General features: G+C 41.1%; 1 protein-coding gene across 1 annotated transcript in view; it reads right to left on the reverse strand.

Moving 5' to 3' along the window:
* Window positions 1–8166: 8166 nt before the first annotated feature.
* Window positions 8167–17459, reverse strand: part of tex55 (testis expressed 55) — a 29683-nt gene continuing 20390 nt past the window's right edge. Inside the window, exons 3-4 of the mRNA XM_067992295.1 lie at window positions 15924–15986; window positions 8167–8483 (exon numbers count right to left, since the gene is read on the reverse strand). Of these exons, the coding sequence (XP_067848396.1) occupies window positions 8406–8483; window positions 15924–15986 (141 nt within the window). The 3' untranslated portion in view covers window positions 8167–8405. The remainder of the gene's footprint in view (window positions 8484–15923; window positions 15987–17459) is intronic.

The raw sequence follows: 17459 nt of genomic DNA on the forward strand, positions 1-17459 counted from the left end.
TCATCAAAGCCCTGTACAACTGTAGTAAGACTTCCTTACTTTTGTACTCCAACCCCCTTGCAATAAAGGCCAACATTCCATTTGCTTTGCTAATTGCTTGCTGTACCTGCATGCTAACTTTTTGTGTTTCTTGTACGAGGACACCCAAGTCTCTCCGAACACCAACATTTAATAGTTTCTCACCATTTAAAAAATATTCTGTTTTTCTATTCTTCCTACCAAAGTGAATAACCTCACATTTCCCCACATTATACTCCATCTTTTTGCCCACTCACTTAACCTGTCTATATCCCTTTGCAAACAATTTGTGTCCTCCTCACAGCTTATTTTCCCACCTAGCTTTGTATCATCAGCAAACTTGGATACAGTACACTCAGTCCCTTCATCTAAGTCATTAATATAGATTGTAAATAGCTGAGGCCCAAGCACTGATCCTTGCGGCACACCACTAGTTACAATCTGCCAGCCTGAAAATGATCTGTTTATTCCTACTTTTTGTTTTCTGTCCGTTAACCAATCCTCTATCCATGCTAATATGTTACCCCCGACCCCATGAGCCCTTATCGTGTGTAACAACCTTTTATGTGGCACCTTATCGAATGCCTTTTGAAAATCTAAATATACGACATCCACTAGTTCCCCTTTATCTACCCTGCTAGTTACATCCTCAAAAAACTCTAGTAGGTTTGTCAAACACAATTTCCCTTTCATAACACCATGTTGACTCTGCCTAATCATATTATGATTTTCTAAGTGCCCTGTTACCACTTCCTTAATAATGGATTCCAGCATTTTCCTGATGACTGATGTCAGGCTAACTGGCCTATAGTTCCCTGTTTTCTCTCTTAAGGACATACAGTTAGTTATAATTGCTTGTGTGGTGAGTTCTGGCTGTTGCAGAGATCACATCAGACAAGAGTTAGGTATCAATGAATATAAGTCAACGTGGCCTCCTGGACTAGTTTTGATCACCTAGAGGAATCGGAGAGGAATTTTCCAGATTACCCCCCCCCCCCCCCAATTGGTCTTGGGTTTTGATCTGTTTTTTCTTCTCTCCCAAGAGACTCAATGACACCTAGGGGGTAGGGAGTCTCTTGACCTGATGCACAAGCCATCACAACTGTATGGGCAGGCTAAATGGACCATCTGGGCTTTTCCAGTCTGATGTTTTCATATGTTTGTGTGTAAATTACGTCAAACTAGCTCGGAGAGAGGGTGGAAGATATCTGGGAGTGATATTAGACTTAACATTGCCGTCTTGGTTTTAGGCTCTGTTATGCCCAATAAATAAAAGCAATCGTAATGGAGTGAAAGTGTGAATTTCTGACAGGCGTTTTGAACAGCACAGGAAGCTCCCACCAGAAAGAAGTGGGAGCTTCACGTCAAGATTTTATGAGGAGGGATAATATCTTTCTAAGGTCTCTGTTACTTCCCAGTCTTATTGCCAGATCTGCATTCATATCATACACCTTAAAACTATCCTACTGGCATGACACCTAGGCATGATAGAAATGATATGATAGTGTGGCACAAGTATGACAGTGACAAAAAAATAAACAGTTACAGCAAGTATTACAAAAAAGGAAGTGCGCACAGACTCAATACATAGATATTAATATTGATAGTCTACAGTTCCAAAAGACTATTGGTAGGCTACACTTCTATTTATATGTATTATTGCTGTGGACTTCCTGCATTATAATTGCATTAATTATTATTGTTGTTCAGGAGGAGGACATTCTGGGACTTGGGGCTGGTCTGCGTGAGTCTGGGAGCTGGAGAGCCCGAGGAGCGTGGAGTTGGAAGACAGGAGGCAGGAGGCAGCGAAGTTACTGCTGAAATTATAAATAAAATTAAGTTTATGTGTTACAGTTTTCCTTCTGATGACTGTTAACTTGAAACAAACTGAAACGACTCATTAGAACAGCAATATTAATTGTAGTTTATTCAGTGCAGTCACTCACTCAGTTCCACATAATCTACATTACAGTTACACCAGAATACACCAAAAGACCCCACACAAACCCATGTTAGCAGGCTAAACATTACCTTCTAGTAGGTTAAAGACTGCCTACTATTCCACTTTACTACAGTACAGCTCGAGTGATTTATTTATTGCTTTCAGAAAATGTTAAAAAAAAATAAAGTCAGACTGCAAAATCTTCCAATTAGAACTTTAAAAAGGAACATAGATAATAAATGGTCATATAAAAAATCCCAGTGAGCTCGTATTTGTGGCATAACTCCACTTTTAAAGTAGGAGAAAAGCTCTCCTGTGGCTCAGCAGGTTTAGGACAGGAAAGTCCCAGGTTTAATTTCCAGTCTGTGCTGACTTATTTGATCTCAGCAAAACAGTGATATGGTGCAATGATTGGCCTCAGTGCACCTGGGCTAAGGAGGGGAAAATTAGCTATCTCACAACTCCTGTATGGACATCAGGTGGCAATGCACTCACACGTTATGCTGTATTTTGTTGCTCATCATGCCGCTCGGGAGGAGGTGCTAGAACTTCCTGTCCGTCCAACAAGGGCTCAAACCTGTGCTTGTCAGTTGTCTGATAACCAACATTCTTATCTTATGATACTATGAGGCCCATTGCATTGCTAATGCTGAATGTAAACGCCAGCTGAGGAATTCTCACCTGAAAAATCAAGATTCCCAACCTGATGTATTCAGGATCCACTGTTCACTCTGTGGACGTTCATTCCAAGTAAAAATCAGTCTCATCAGTCGTTGAAGAACTCACTGCAGAAAATGAGATGATATTCTGGCTGGCTTCTTCAATGTGGGAGGATGGACGAACAAATAACCAACTAGAGACCTATACTCAATATCAGCACTTACGCATGAAAATTGGCATCTTTGGCAAGGCCCCAGAGGGTGACCAATAGAGTTGTCACCTAACTGATTTTTCACTGGCCTGGCCATGATTTTGAAATTATGTCCAGTTGATAGTTTTGCCCAGCAATATAGAGGCCATTTTTTAAAACACTAGTCGATTTTCTGTGGCATTGCATTCAGCTCAAGCAAGGTTAGAGGGAGGAGGGAGCTGGGGAGACAGAGACGGGAGGGAAGGAGAAGGAGTAGGGCAGAAGCGGAAAGAGAGAGCAAGGAGAGGGATAAAGGAAAGAGAGAGGGAGAGAGAAAGTGGGAGAGGAGGGCAGGGGGACAAGAGGAGGAGGGGAGACGTGAGAAAAAGGAAAATAAGGGGCCAAAATGATGCTCGTGGGGGAAAAGCAGATTATTTGGGAATGGGGGCAATGGACTAAGCAGGGAGCTGAAAGGATGCTCTGTTGGAGGTGGGAACAAAGGCCAAAGTGTTGGTCAGTGGGAGATGGGCTCAGTAAGGGGTGATTGCAGGGGTAGATGTCCAGGCAAATGACAAGAGAACCAGTCACAATGCTAATGGGAGGGGGACAGTGGGGGCCACAGATTGCAGCAGCAAAAGGAAAAAGGCACAACGCATGGAAGAGGGCGAGTGGGCAGCCAAGTGCACATATATACAGGCGAATGGGCGTGCAGGGAACAGGAAGGTTGGGGTGGGGCCTCAGAAAAGGCTATCACTGGGGGACCTGGTGAGCGGGCAGGTGGAGATGCAGTAGTATACCGGGGTAAGGGTGCAAGGGAAGTTACTGGGGTCAGATGATTGACCTGCCATCACTGATGGCTCAAAAAGGATCGTGGATCAAGTACCAATTAGGGGCTCAAAATGGAACATCATGAAGACGAGGCAAACAGTGGGGAGCTGGAAGAGGCCAAAAAATTACAAGAAGTTCTAAATTTCCGTACAAACATTAAAATTCACCTCCTTTATTTGCCCATACCAACATAACTGCTGGCTAAGACAATGAAGGCTCAAAAACTTAGGCTGTTCGACAGTGACACTTGCTAGCCAAAGTATGTAACTGCATGCAGACTTAACCAGTTTTTTGGGTATTAATCTCAATAGGTCATCGACCTGAATTGTTTTCTCTGCTTCTCTCTCCACAGATGCTGCCTCACCTGCTGAATGTTTTCCAGCATTTTCTGTTTTTATTTCAGATTTCCAGCATCCGCTGTATTTTGTTTTTATATATAGTAGTTGTTGTTTTAGCACCTAACATTATATGATGTATAACATTGGAAACCCCTAACAAAGCACAGGCATAACAGGTGCTACAGGTATACCTTTATTATGGGTTTTAGCTTTGAGATAGTACAACATAGGACTTTTCAATGCATTTTGAAATGAAATGTAGTGACCAACTCAACAATTCTAATAAATAATAGATTGCATGTTGTAGCCTCTGAAGTCAGGTATACCACGTGTGGCTGCACAGTAAACATTATACTTTGCCTAATAATGTGTCTTCCTTAACCCACAACCTCAGAACATCACCCCTACTGCACACCTCTGACTTTTCCATTTCCCATACCAATCATTCTTGTGAACTCTCTTGTGAGCCAAATAGTCCATTCAAGCCATTCTTCTGCTATGGACCCATGGCTAACAGGAACTGGGTTGATTCTGTTCAAGTTAATTTCATATAGGATCGTTATGGCGAGAAGCCAAGAGGAGACTTTTATCACGCCATGTTGAATTGGATCCCAACTCAAATCCTAGAGGTGAAAGGACTGTGTGCTAACCCACAGTGCCACCCAACCTCCTCTTTTTTATTTCTTACATGGAGCAAGATGAGACAAGATAATAGTTCACCATTTTTTGGTCATCTAGAAATCCAACAGCGTGCCTAAGAGCTTCCAAACCAAACTACAAGAAATCCAAATAAGTAGTTTATTTGTCTGGTATGGACTGTAAATTTGCAGCGACACATCCCAATAACGTATGGCCAGAAAATTAAGGGGCAGTTTGTCAAGATCCACAGTATAAGGACTGCCAAGTGTATGTAGGGGAACTGCTGGACTTTGACCAGGTAAATCTGTGCAGGCTTACCAATACAAGCATTGGTAAACTTCTAGTGAGGACCGCCATATTCGTTGGAGTATTAAAGCCAAAGGGGAAGAATCCCAGCCCCAGTGACAGGTCTATCCCTCTAGATCCCATCAATAAGCAAGCTGGCTGATCAGTGATTAACAGCACTCGGGAATACTGCAGACAGACCAGGCCAGGTGTCAGATTGCTGAGTCCACCACAGAGGTTCAGCTCAGTTCCAATCTCCCATTGCATGATGCATCAGCATGGAATCAACTCAACTCCAAAGGGACTTCCACTTATGGCATCCCCAAGAACAGTAAATGCTCATTGATCACGCGACAGGTTTGAGCCCTAAGCAGGCAGGCTGTAAGACCTGGATTTTCCTTCAGAAATTTACTCATTTTCTGACAGTGTAGAGATGTCCTGGCAAATGAAATGGGGCAGAGAGGCCCTCAGACAAAACTCTGCCCCTATAAGGCTGTCCAATTTCCCTCCCATGATCCTGATCCACTCACCAGAAGTGCACCCCACCGCCTTTAAATGAAGCAGGGCAGCGTGGCCAAGTCCCCCCCTTCCTTATTTCTGCCCATTTACCACCCCCGAAAATCACCACCACTGTAAAGGTGGCACTGCTGAGCCTGTATGGTGGCCCACAGACAGGAAGAGATTTGGAAGGTGAAAATTCACACAGGAATGCAATTATGTAACCCTGTTCTGGCTGGGTGTCATTTTCTGGACTTTGAAGCTGCATTTGCCTCTCTGCAACCCAATCAAGGTAGGCACCGAATCCTCAATATGGGAATGTTAAATAAAGCTCTTGGTGATTAAATGAGAAACAGCGCCCTCGTCTGGTTACAGTCCTTCAGCTTTTTGCAAAGAAACTGGAGCTACGTAAAGGTAGATTTTCCAGCTGGTAGAATTTGTGCCAGTACAGAATGGACCAGGAAATTAGGTGGAGACCAATATCACTCAAGCTCCAATCGAACTCAGCAGTACTTAACCTTAAATTGTGTTTTTATTAGACTGGCCTAAACTATTGGTTTACATTATGTGGAAGAGCTTCATTTTAATTATGTAAATCCATAGGGTTGTATTGAAGTGAGTGACTGTGCGATTCCTCAATTTGATCACACGGAATACGCTGTGCACTTAGCTTGCCAGGTTGAAAGGGAAGGATGGCTCCTAGTGGACCAAAGCTACCTACTTTATCCCTGCTCATGACACAATTACAACAACCAGCTTAGCTATGATACAAGACATATGCAGATGCCAGGATAGGCAGTGTTTCAGGTGCCTGGACAGGTCAGGGAATATTACTGCACAACCCCACCGGGATCTCCAAGATTATTGTCGTCTGCTGCATGTTGCCAGCCAGAGAAGCAGGTAAAGGAGGCTCATCTGCAGCCAAAGGCAGAGCAAGACCCATACCTTTCCCACCTACTTGTTTAAAGGGAAGTGCTGGGTAGTCTTACCTTTCTGATGTTGGCAAGCTTCTTGGTCATGTGCACCCAGGTCCTCTAGATGTTGGACGCAGCATTCACCCTTTCCAGCACTTCCTTCCATGCAGTCTGCACCACTGTGGGGAGGGTTTCCTTCAGTGCCAAACAGGGCAATCGTCCTGCTACCCACCTCCTGAACATGCAGTTTCATAGCTGCATCAGTGAATGGAGGAATTCACTGTGGGTGCTGTGCCATTCTTCAGCAACTGCAGCCGTTTCCTGCCTTCTACTTCATCCCTGCAGAGTGACATCAAGTATCTTTAAGTCACAGCTGCAACCCTTTAAAAGCTACAACTATCCTAGACATCTCACCTCAAAATTACATGAGGTCCTGATGGGAGGCCCAATCGAGGCCAGGAGCTCACATTGCATAGATAATTAGGCCAATTTTGGAGGATCCGGTGGGATTGGCCGTTCCCAACACATGCGAGCACAAAGCTTACAGCACACTGGTCCTACAGCTTGAACGGTGGAACTTGAAAAATCAAATCTATATTCTAATTAATGTCCATAAAAAAACCTTATCACCCAGAAAATAAGTCCCGATCTCTCCTCCAGCATTGTCTTAATTCGTCACCAGCAAGAATCATGTGTTTTGTGCTCAAAATCCTCATCAATGTGGCAATGAAGCTGATAAAAATCTACCATATCTGGCTAAAATTAACATTTAAAGCACCAAATAATTAAAAAGAATAAATTATTGCAAGTCAAATTGACAGTTGGAGTCCTGCTCTGCCAGAACTAAAATTCCAGAAATTAAACAAATAGGTGCAAGTTCCTAGCCAAAGGTGCCATTTATTATTTAATTGCAAACAGAAGCCTGAGCAACCAAACAAAAATCACCTATATAGGGAATACTGTGTACCTGGGAATAAATACAAGCAATGCTATCCATGAGGGCTTCAGATCATGACATAAACCATAAGAGTAAAGCTCGAGCTTTGAAAACTGAACCCCAAAATGAGATTGTAACTTCAAAAATCACTCCATATATTGGTTATCACACAGTGAACTCAAGGTTTATTTATTCTGCTTTTGTGTAAGTTATTTTTGTCAGCATTGTGTAATGTGGCAGATACTGACATGCCTACAGCCCTCTATCAAAAGGTGGCAGATGAGGGACAACTGTCTGACTTTGCTCTCCCGGCAAGCAAGGCTCCCCAATGGGAGCGTATACCTGGGTGCATTCAGTGCATGATTTGCCTACCAAATTTCTAATATGCACTTCCTCTGGACAAGGCTCCCCACTGGAAGCGCAAAGACAGAAAACTATACCTACAGAGTAAAGAGGTGGAAAGAAAAAATGCCCCAGCTGTTTAAGGCAGTGAGTAGCTGAGCCATACAAACCATAAAGGTCCCTGGTTTGATGCCAGATCTCGACTGGGGCAGCAATAGCTGCTTAGAACTGGTCTCAGCATCCCAGGTTAGGGAGCGGAAACTGGCCAGAATTCCCGTTGTTGATTGCTGTCCAACAACCCCTGCTAGATGTGTGCAAGTGTGGACATTGGGTAAGGACTGGAGCTAAGGTCAAATAGCCTCCTGGCACACACTGTCATGGGTTACACGCAGATAATGCCCATTGGGGAAAGGTACCAGAAGTGCACAGGAACCTTGGAACCGAACCCAACAAGGGTTCAAATCACAAAATTGGCTGAAGGAAGGAAAGCAAAATAGAGGCAAAACACAAAACCAGCAAATGTAAAGCAAACATGATACGCAAAAAAGGGATATTTTCAGATATTTAATTGTCTTTCTGAAAACACTTGTTACCACCTTAACAAAAATATGTAAAATATACATGATTGCATGACTTGATTTTCTTGTTTTCTGCTATGAAATGAGATACTCTTCAGCCGTTCAATTCATGGTCATTGTTCACTTGCCTTATGTTCTCTATTTGCACACTGTACTGCACATGATATTACAGTAATAGAAACAATAAGAGAAGTCTTGATTAAAAATCAAAGCACGTCAACTCCCACGTAATGTTTTCATAGCACAATATCCTCTAGTTCAGTTTCTTCCACACAGATGTCTTGATGGTCACGCATCCAGATCATTGCCTGTACCTGTTATGGAGCAGAAATAGCCAGTTATCAAATATGTACTGTGAATTTCACCTTATTGTGCCCACTCTAGAGCAAGCAAATATCTGACTTGTTCTAAGTTTAAAATACGTCAGCACATTCTGTGCTGTACAGTCCAGATTATGAGATAAAATACTGAAATGTCATAACAGTAGATAGAAATATTATCACAATTCGGCAAGAACCATTCATACTTTAAGAATTCTTGAAGCAAATATTATCCACATTTTGTAGCAAAATCCATAGGGAATAGAAGTATCAATATAACTGAGATGGATTATTCAAAGGAATGGAAGTGTCACCAATTCTCATCGCTCGAGCTCAAAATCTCAGAACTTGAAAAGGAGATGGAGACAATCCAACATATCAGGGAGGCAGAGCAATTTTTGGAGTGAGAGTTTGAGAGGGTAGTCACATCAGTGAGAGATAGAGAGCAGGCAGTGAAAGACGAAAGATAGGTGACTATCTGAGGGATGGGGGAAGATAGGAAGGAAAGATCCAAAAAATGAGCACCCAGAACAATTTATACCCTTAAACAGATTTGAAGCTCTATCTTCCTGTGACGGAAATGAGCACTATGGCAAGGCCATCAAATAAATATCAATGGCTCCAACAAACAGGAGATGGCTCAAAGGGGGGAAGATTAATAACATGGCTAGAAATTCATTAACGGTAGGGGATTCAACAGTTATACGGGCTGATGTGATCTTTTGCAATCTAGACCAACAGTCTTAAATGCTTTGTTGCCTCCCAAGTGTTAGAATAAGGAACATATCACATAGACTGGAAGAGATTGTGCAAGGGACGGGAGAGCAACTGATTAGCATGGTCCACGTGGAACCAATGATGTAAATAAACAAAAGCCTGAAGTCCTGTAAGGTGAGTTTAGGAGATTAGGAAACAAGTTTAGAAGCAAGACTTCACTTCTCAGTATTATTTCCCCAGCCATGCGCCAGAATAGGGAAGGAAAGTAAGAATAGGGATTTCAACGTATTGCTAAAGGTGTAGTATTAAGAAGAGGGATTTCACTTTGTTGGCCTCAGTTCTGGACAGATAAAAGCTATTCTGCAAGAATGGGCTACATCTGAACAGGGAGGGTGCTAATGTACTGGCAAAACGGTTAAATAGGGAAGTGACAAGGTTTTTTTTTATTAGTTCATGGGATGTGGGCGTCGCTGGCAAGGCCAGCATTTATTGCCCATCCCTAATTGCCCTTGAGAAGGTGGTGGTGAGCCGCCTTCTTGAACCGCTGCAGTCCATGTGGTGAAGGTTCTCCCACATTTAAACTAGGGAGGGGAGCTGGGAAAATAAAACCAACAAGGATCAGCTAATAGTGAAGGGAGAAATAGATGAGGATAATATTGACGCAGAAAGCAATTTAGCAAGAAAGATATGGAATGGATGGACTAGTTTTAAACGGGGAGAAGACTGAAGTAAAGGTAGGGCATAGTTCAGACAAAAAAACATGGGAAAATGAGTAGTGCCAAATAAAGCATCAAAAGTTAAAATGTTTGTATTGCAATTTGCAGAATATGGGAAATAAGATGGGTGAACTTGAAGCAATTTTTTACAGGAAGCTCTAGACTTAATAGTATTAACAGAAACCTGGCTGCAAACTGGCGAGAATGGAAAATAAACATATCGAGATATATTTAGAAGGGTTAGAAAAGGTAAGAAAAGAGACAGAATGGCAATATTGGAAAAAGAGCAAATACATTCTGTCGAGTGGGTTGATGTAGATAGTAAAGGGATAGAGAACTAGTCGATATGGTTGGAGCTTAAGGAGAAAAAAAGGGCTTATTACGTTAGTACAGGTGTATTACAGACCTCCCAATTGTGGAAGAAAATGGAAAAGGAAATTTGCAATCAGGTTAGAGAGATGAGTAGGAATAACAAAATTATTGTTCTGGGAGATTTTAATTATCAACTTATAAATTGAGACAGAGAAGGAGTAAATAGAGAAAAACAAACATAATTCTTAAAACGTGTACAGGACTCCTTCCTAAAGCAGTAGTAGGCATACAAGGGCAGAAGCGTTGCTAGATGAGTGATGAAATAGATCAGGTAGATGAGCTAAATCTGAGTGAACACCTTGAGAGCAGTGACCAATATGATAAGGTATAAGATCCAACTAGAAAGGGGAAAAATCAGTACAAAAACCAGAACACCAGATTGGATTAGGACAGTCTCAAAAAATGAGGAGCAAGCTAGCTGAAGTGAGGTGGACGGAGAAATTTGCACAAAAGACGGTAGAGCAACAGTGGGATGTTTTTAAAAATGAGATTGCAAAGTTCAGAATAACTATATTCCATTAAAACAAAAGATAACTAATTATAGTGATAGGATGCCATGGATAAATAAAGAGGTTAGAAACCAATTAAAATTGAAGGAGTGGTAAGGACTATAAGATTAATAACAAGAAACCTAAAGGAGAATGTGAGAAATAAGAAAAGAGGTTAAGAGCGGGATAAAGAAAGCTAAGATGATGGAAAAAATTATAAAACATCAAAAGAAACAGTAAAGTATTTTACAAGTATATCAATAAAAGAGAATTCTTAAAAGTGAGATAGGACTCCTGAGAGAAGAGGATTGTCAGTCTGACGATAAAACAGAGGTAGAGGTATCGGTCCTTTACAAAGAGAAGGATATTTGACAGGCGGGTGAATCCTGAAGTAATTAGCAACGAGATAAGTGATATTATGATGGATAAAAGGAAATTCTTAGTTAAGTGTGTTTAGGTATGCCTGTTCAATGGAACTAACCAAGATTATCAACATACTCCATTGGGTTAAGCTAAAAGAAGACAAAGCATCAAGGTCCGACGGATATATCTGAGGATCCTGAGGGAGATGAGGGAGAACAATGCCGAGCCCCTAAAAATTAAATGTCAGGGCTCTATTGGGTGTGGGTCTGTGCTGTAAGGCTAGAGAGTGGCCAATGTAGTGCCCATTGTTAAAAAGAGAGAGACAGATAGTTTAGCATCTGTGGTAGGGAACATTTTAGAATCTCAAATGAAAGATAAAATTACCGGGTACGACTCCACAGGAGCTGGCTGCTGTTCAGTACTTCAGCCTATTGGATTTTACTCATATGTAGGCCTAGATGGTAAATGGTGGGTGGCCTATTCAATTATGGGGTAACATCACACCCAAGCCGAATCCTCTCTTTGCACAATAACTGCATGTGCAATATACAGCAATCAGCAACTGAAATACCCGGGGAATTTTCCCCATCAAAACCAGGGAAAAAGAGTTACATCGAGTTACATTGAAACTGCAGCACAGAAACAGGCCATTCGGCCCAACTGGTCTATGCTGGTGTTTATGCTCCACACGAGCCTCCTCCCTCCCTACTTCATTTAACCCTATCAGGATACTCTTCTATTCCTTTCTCCCTCATGTGCTTATCTAACTTCCCCTTAAATGTATCTATGCTATTTGCCTCAACTACTCCTTGTAGTGGTGCTTTTTACATTCTTACCATTCTTTGGGTAAAGACGTTTCTCCTGAATTCCCTATTGGATTTATTGGCAACTATTTTATATTTATGACCTCTAACTTTGGACTCCCCCACAAATGGAAACATTTTCTCCATGTCTACCCTATCAAACCTTGTCATTATTTTAAAGACCTCTATCAGGTCACCCCTCAGCCTCCTCTTTTCTAGAGAAAAGAGCCCCAGCCTGTTCAACCTTTTCTGATAAGGATATCCTCTCAGTTCTGGTATCATTCTTGTGAATCTTTTTTGCACCCTCTCCAATGCCTCTATATCCTTTCTATAATATGGAGACCAGAACTGTGCACAGTACTCCAAGTGTGGTCTAACCAAGGTTCTATACAAGTTTAACATAACTTCTTTGCTTTTCAATTCTATCCGCCTAGAAATGAACCCTAGTGCTTGATTTGCCTTTTTTATGGCCTCATTAACCTGAGTCGCTACTTTTAGTGATTTGTGTATCTGTACCCCAAGATCCCTTTAATCCTCTATCCCATTTAGACTCTTACTATTCAAGCAGTGTGTGGCCTCCTTGTTCTTCCTACCAAAATGCACCAACTCACACTTATCTATATTGAAATTCATTTGCCAATTACACGCCCATTCTGCAAGTTTATTAATGTCCTCTTGCATTTTGACACATTGTTCTTTTGTATTAACTACACCCCCCAATTAGGTGTCATCCGCAAATTTTGAAATTGTATTTCCGATTCCCAAATCCAAATCGTTAATGTAAATTGTGAACAACAGTGGTCCCAGCACTGATTCCTGTGGAACACCACTTCCCGCCTTTTGCCAGTCTGAGTAGCTACCCTTAACCCCTACTCTCTGTTTTCTGTTTTCTAGCCAACTATCCATTCTGCTATCTGTCCTCTGACTCCACACACTCTGATCTTAACCATGAGTCTACAATGCGGTACCTTATCAAAGGCTTTTTGAAAATCCAAATATATTACGTCAACTGCATTACCCTTGTCTACTCTTTCTGTTACTTCTTCAAAGAATTCAATCAGGTTGGTCAAGCATAATTTTCCATTTTGAAATCTGTGCTGACTATTCTTTGTTATATTTTTGTTCTCTAGATGTCTTTCTATTACATCTTTGTGTAAAGATTTCATTATCTTTCCTACCACTGATGTTAAGCTAACTGGTCTATAGTTCCCTGAACTTGTTCCAGCTCCCTTTTTAAATATAGGAATCACATTAGCTGTCTGCTAGTCCTCTATTCCCTTTTCTAGTGATTTTTTATATAAATGTAATAGTGCCTCTGCCATCTCCTCCCTAACTTCCTTTAATATTTGCGGAAGCAACCCATCTGGACCAAGGTCTTATCCTTCCTTCATTTGATTAGTTCATCAATTATCTCCCTCCTTTCTATCTTAAATGTTTTAATATCTTTTTTAATCTCTTCTTCTAATGTAATATCCACCTCATTAGTCTCCCTGGTAAATATGGAGGCAAAGTAACTATTCAATATTTCTGCCATTTCACTGTCATTATCTGTGAGTTTATCTTGTGCATCCCTTGGTGGCCTTATCCCTATTCTGATTTTTCTTTTGTTATTTATGTGTCTGTAGGATACTTTACTATTTCTTTTTATATTCCTTGATAATTTAATCTCATAGTTCCTCTTTGCTTTCCTAATTGTTTTTTTGATTTCTTTCCTAACCTCTTCATATTCCCTTTTGTCATCTCTCCTTTGTTGTCTTTGTACATATTGTATGCCTTTTTCTTTAGTTCCGATTTTATCCTTATCTCTTTATTCATCCAAGGTGTTTCATTATTGGCTAGCTTGTTCTTGCTTTTTAGAGGAATATATTTCTCCTGAACTCTATTGATCACCGTTTTAAATATTTCCCACTGCTGTTCTATCTCTTAAGTCTGTCAATTTTTTTTCCCACTTTACCTTCCCTAGTTCCATTCTCTGCCCCTCAAAATGAGTCTTTTTGCAATCTATTACTTTGGTCTTTGTCTTTCTTATGTCTCTCTCAATCATTATCTTAAACTTTATTAGGTTATGATCGCTATTGCCTAGATGCTCCCCTACGCTTACTTCTCCTATCTATTCTGCTTCATTTCCCATTACTCAATCCAGCAGTAATTCCTCTATTGTTGGGCTTCTCAGATACTGGGTAAGAAATGAGTCATGTACATATTGTAAAAGCTCCATTCCCTTTTCCCCTTTCACTACCTCTTCTTGCAGTATATTTGGTGGTAGTTGAAATCTCCCATGATTATCAGTTGATGTTTTTTACTCATTTCATAGATTTGCCTACATATTTCTTCCTCCACTTCCCTTCCACTATTAGGTGGTCTGTAGAATGCCCCTATTAATGTGATCGATCCCTTCTTATCCTTTGTCTCAATCCATATGGATTCTGTTTCTATCTTAATGTTACTTAACATGTCTCTTTTTTCCATTGCCATTGTGGTGTCTCTAATTAGTACAGCTACCCCACCCCTCTTTGTTCCTTCGCTACCCTTTCTAAATAGATTATATCCTGCAATATTTAACTGCCAACCCTGTTCCTTATGTAGCCATGTTTTGGTTATCCCTACCATATCTCGCTCCTCGCTATGAATTATTGCCTCCAGTTCCCTTGTTTTGTTTCGAATGGTGTGCACATTTGCTATACAGGCAATTTAATTTGTTTTTAGTATTTGCTCCCCTCACTTTATTTTTAACAGTCATTTTGTACTTACGTTCTATAACAGTATTTGTTCCCAGACCGTTCATGTTGCTCTTATTCCTTAACTTGGTCTGACCTATACTCTCATTTCCTATTTCTTTTTTCTTCAGAATTATGTTATTTTCACCAGATCCCTCCCCTGTCTTACTAGTTTAAAGTCCTACTGACAGCCCTATTTATCCTTTTCACTAGGACACTGGTCCCATTCCAGTTCAGTGGAGCCTGTCCCACCGGTACAGCTCCTTCCTGTCCCAGTACTGGTGCCAGTGTCCCATGAAATGGAACCCGTCCTTCCACACCAGGCTTTCAGCCACGCTTTCACCTTCCTGATCTGTTTATCTCTATACCGATTAGCACGTGGCTCCGGTAGTAATCCCCAGATTACCACCCGTGAGGTCCTGCTTTTTAATTTAGTTCCTAAATTCTGATATTCTCTTAGCAGGACCTCCTCCCTTCTCTTCCTTATGTCATTGGTCCCAACATGGACCACGACAACTGGATCTTCCCCCTCCCTTTCCATGTTCTTCTCCAGTTGCTCCGAGATATCCTTTACCCTCGCTCCAAGTAGGCAACACACCCTCCTGGACTGTCGGTCGCAGAGGACGCTATCTATCCCCCTGATTATAGAATTCCCTATGACTACAGCCTTTCTATTCTGCTCCTCCCCCACCCCCTTGGACTGCCTCCTGCTCCACGGTGCCATGGTCAGCATTCTGGCTGTTCTCCCCGCAGCCTACATCCTTATCCTCACAGGTAGAAAGTACATTGTAGGACCTCCTTCTCTACCTCCCCTTGGATCCTCTGGCCCTGCTGAGCTATGTGTCGGAGTGTCTCTAACTTGCACTCCAGCTCAAGGACTCTGATGTGACAATCCAGGACAGTCTCACTATCCACAAACTCCCACATATCACAGTTCCAACAGACAACCTACACAGCCATTTCTAGATTTTTATTTATTTGTTAGAATTAATTTAATTCTAGAACTAATAGAAACACTTAAGATCTAGATTATATTTAGTAGATGGAATGAGGTCAATTGTGCTCCCCTAAAGCTGCCCCAGTTGAGATCTGGTAACTCAGTACAGATCAGGGATCTAATTGGGGACTTTCTGGTCTGTTTAGCTCAGTACCACATCACACAGTACATTTATCCGCTGAAGCATCAGGACAACCCCTGTCAACAGTTTTTGAATTTAGTAAAGAAGCACTTGCAAATCTTTTGTGGTATTTCTCATACCTGCTGTAACATGAACTCAAGGGGGTCGTCTGGTCTTTCATACACCAGATTTTCAGTTATTGTCTGTAAAATAAAACATATTTAAAATCCTGGGACATTTGTTTATAATGTTAACATTTGAAGTTAAGTCTGACTTACAAATTGAGTGCTCTCACTTTAGCTATGTGGATGTTTACAATTCTATTATAATTTCATTTTACAAGTGTTAGATAATGAAAACATGTTTACCGTATAAAAATACAGTGTAGTAGGTGAGCTAATCAATTACAGATATGTAAAAATTGTACAGTGAAACCTACTGTACTCTGATCCATTCATATAATTATTTATCCCTTTACCTGCCCATTTAGCTTACTGGAAATCTCTTTTTCTACTTGCTGTGATATTTTACTTTGATTTAAATTTAATGTACATTTTTTTCCAGAAAACATTTGTTATACTAAAGAACTGTATTTGCTCTTGCAAACCAGACTCCACACTAATGTGCTAAGCTAATATGAGGGCATGGAAAGCTCCTTTGCTCCAGCCCTCAGCCGATGCTGCTTTCAGCTGGCATTCATCAACATTAGTTTTTCTTCAGTTAAACACATCTTATTCATTACTATAAATAGAACAGCCAGAGTTTTCCACGTTTGCACAGCCCAGTCGTGATTTTCCACCCATTCACTTTAAGAAGCTGGCAACCTCAGCTAGTATGTCTGGTCCTAGCGTGAAATGACAAATACCTCAACTCACAAGGCTGCCCATAACCCATAATTACTTAGTCATTTGTGATTTTATGTAACTATCTCACCAGTGTACATTTTTATCATCTCCTGCTATGACATACCTCCTATCCATTGCACAAATGAAGAAAGATGCTGTCCAAATCTAGGCATATATTTAGATCAGTTCTGAGTTATTTTGCACAGGTTCATACTGGTGAATGTGTTCAAATGAAAGAATATTTCACAAGACACATTCATTACATTCCAGGCTCATAATAACACCAAGTTAGAATGATCCTAAGAAACAAAAACAACTGAATGCTAATTGGAGAGTCGGTGTGCAATAAGGTGGACCAGTCTCCTTCCTCTCTGGGATGTGGGTTCAGATTCAGTACAAACAGCTGAGTATAAGGGTCCAAAATGAAAGGTGTTTCAGCGACCTCACCTAGTTCATGGTGAACATGAGTACACAGCACAAAACGGCTCACAGTTTGGCACTGAATTGACATTCAGCGAGTCAACGGAATGGCTGCAGCAGGGAATGGAAACAAAATCACACCAGTACGGAAAGGGGCTCTTGTGAGGTTGATTTTAATTAACATTGGAGCTGAAATTCCATTGACAGTGATTTTGCTACACTATTGTATTTGTTCTGGTGCATTTCACACTGCCAGTGCACTGAGGGGATTTCCTGGATTTTCTATGGTCCCTTATTTATACTGCACTAATACATTCCCAGCAGGATTTGCACTCTGTGTTGTGGGTGCAGAGATTAAGGGAAGCAAGATTTCCTGGGCAAGAGCATGATTGTGCAGGAGCAACTCCTTAG

The sequence above is a fragment of the Heptranchias perlo genome, chromosome 11 (assembly GCF_035084215.1).
Source record: "Heptranchias perlo isolate sHepPer1 chromosome 11, sHepPer1.hap1, whole genome shotgun sequence".
NCBI lineage: Eukaryota > Metazoa > Chordata > Chondrichthyes > Hexanchiformes > Hexanchidae > Heptranchias > Heptranchias perlo.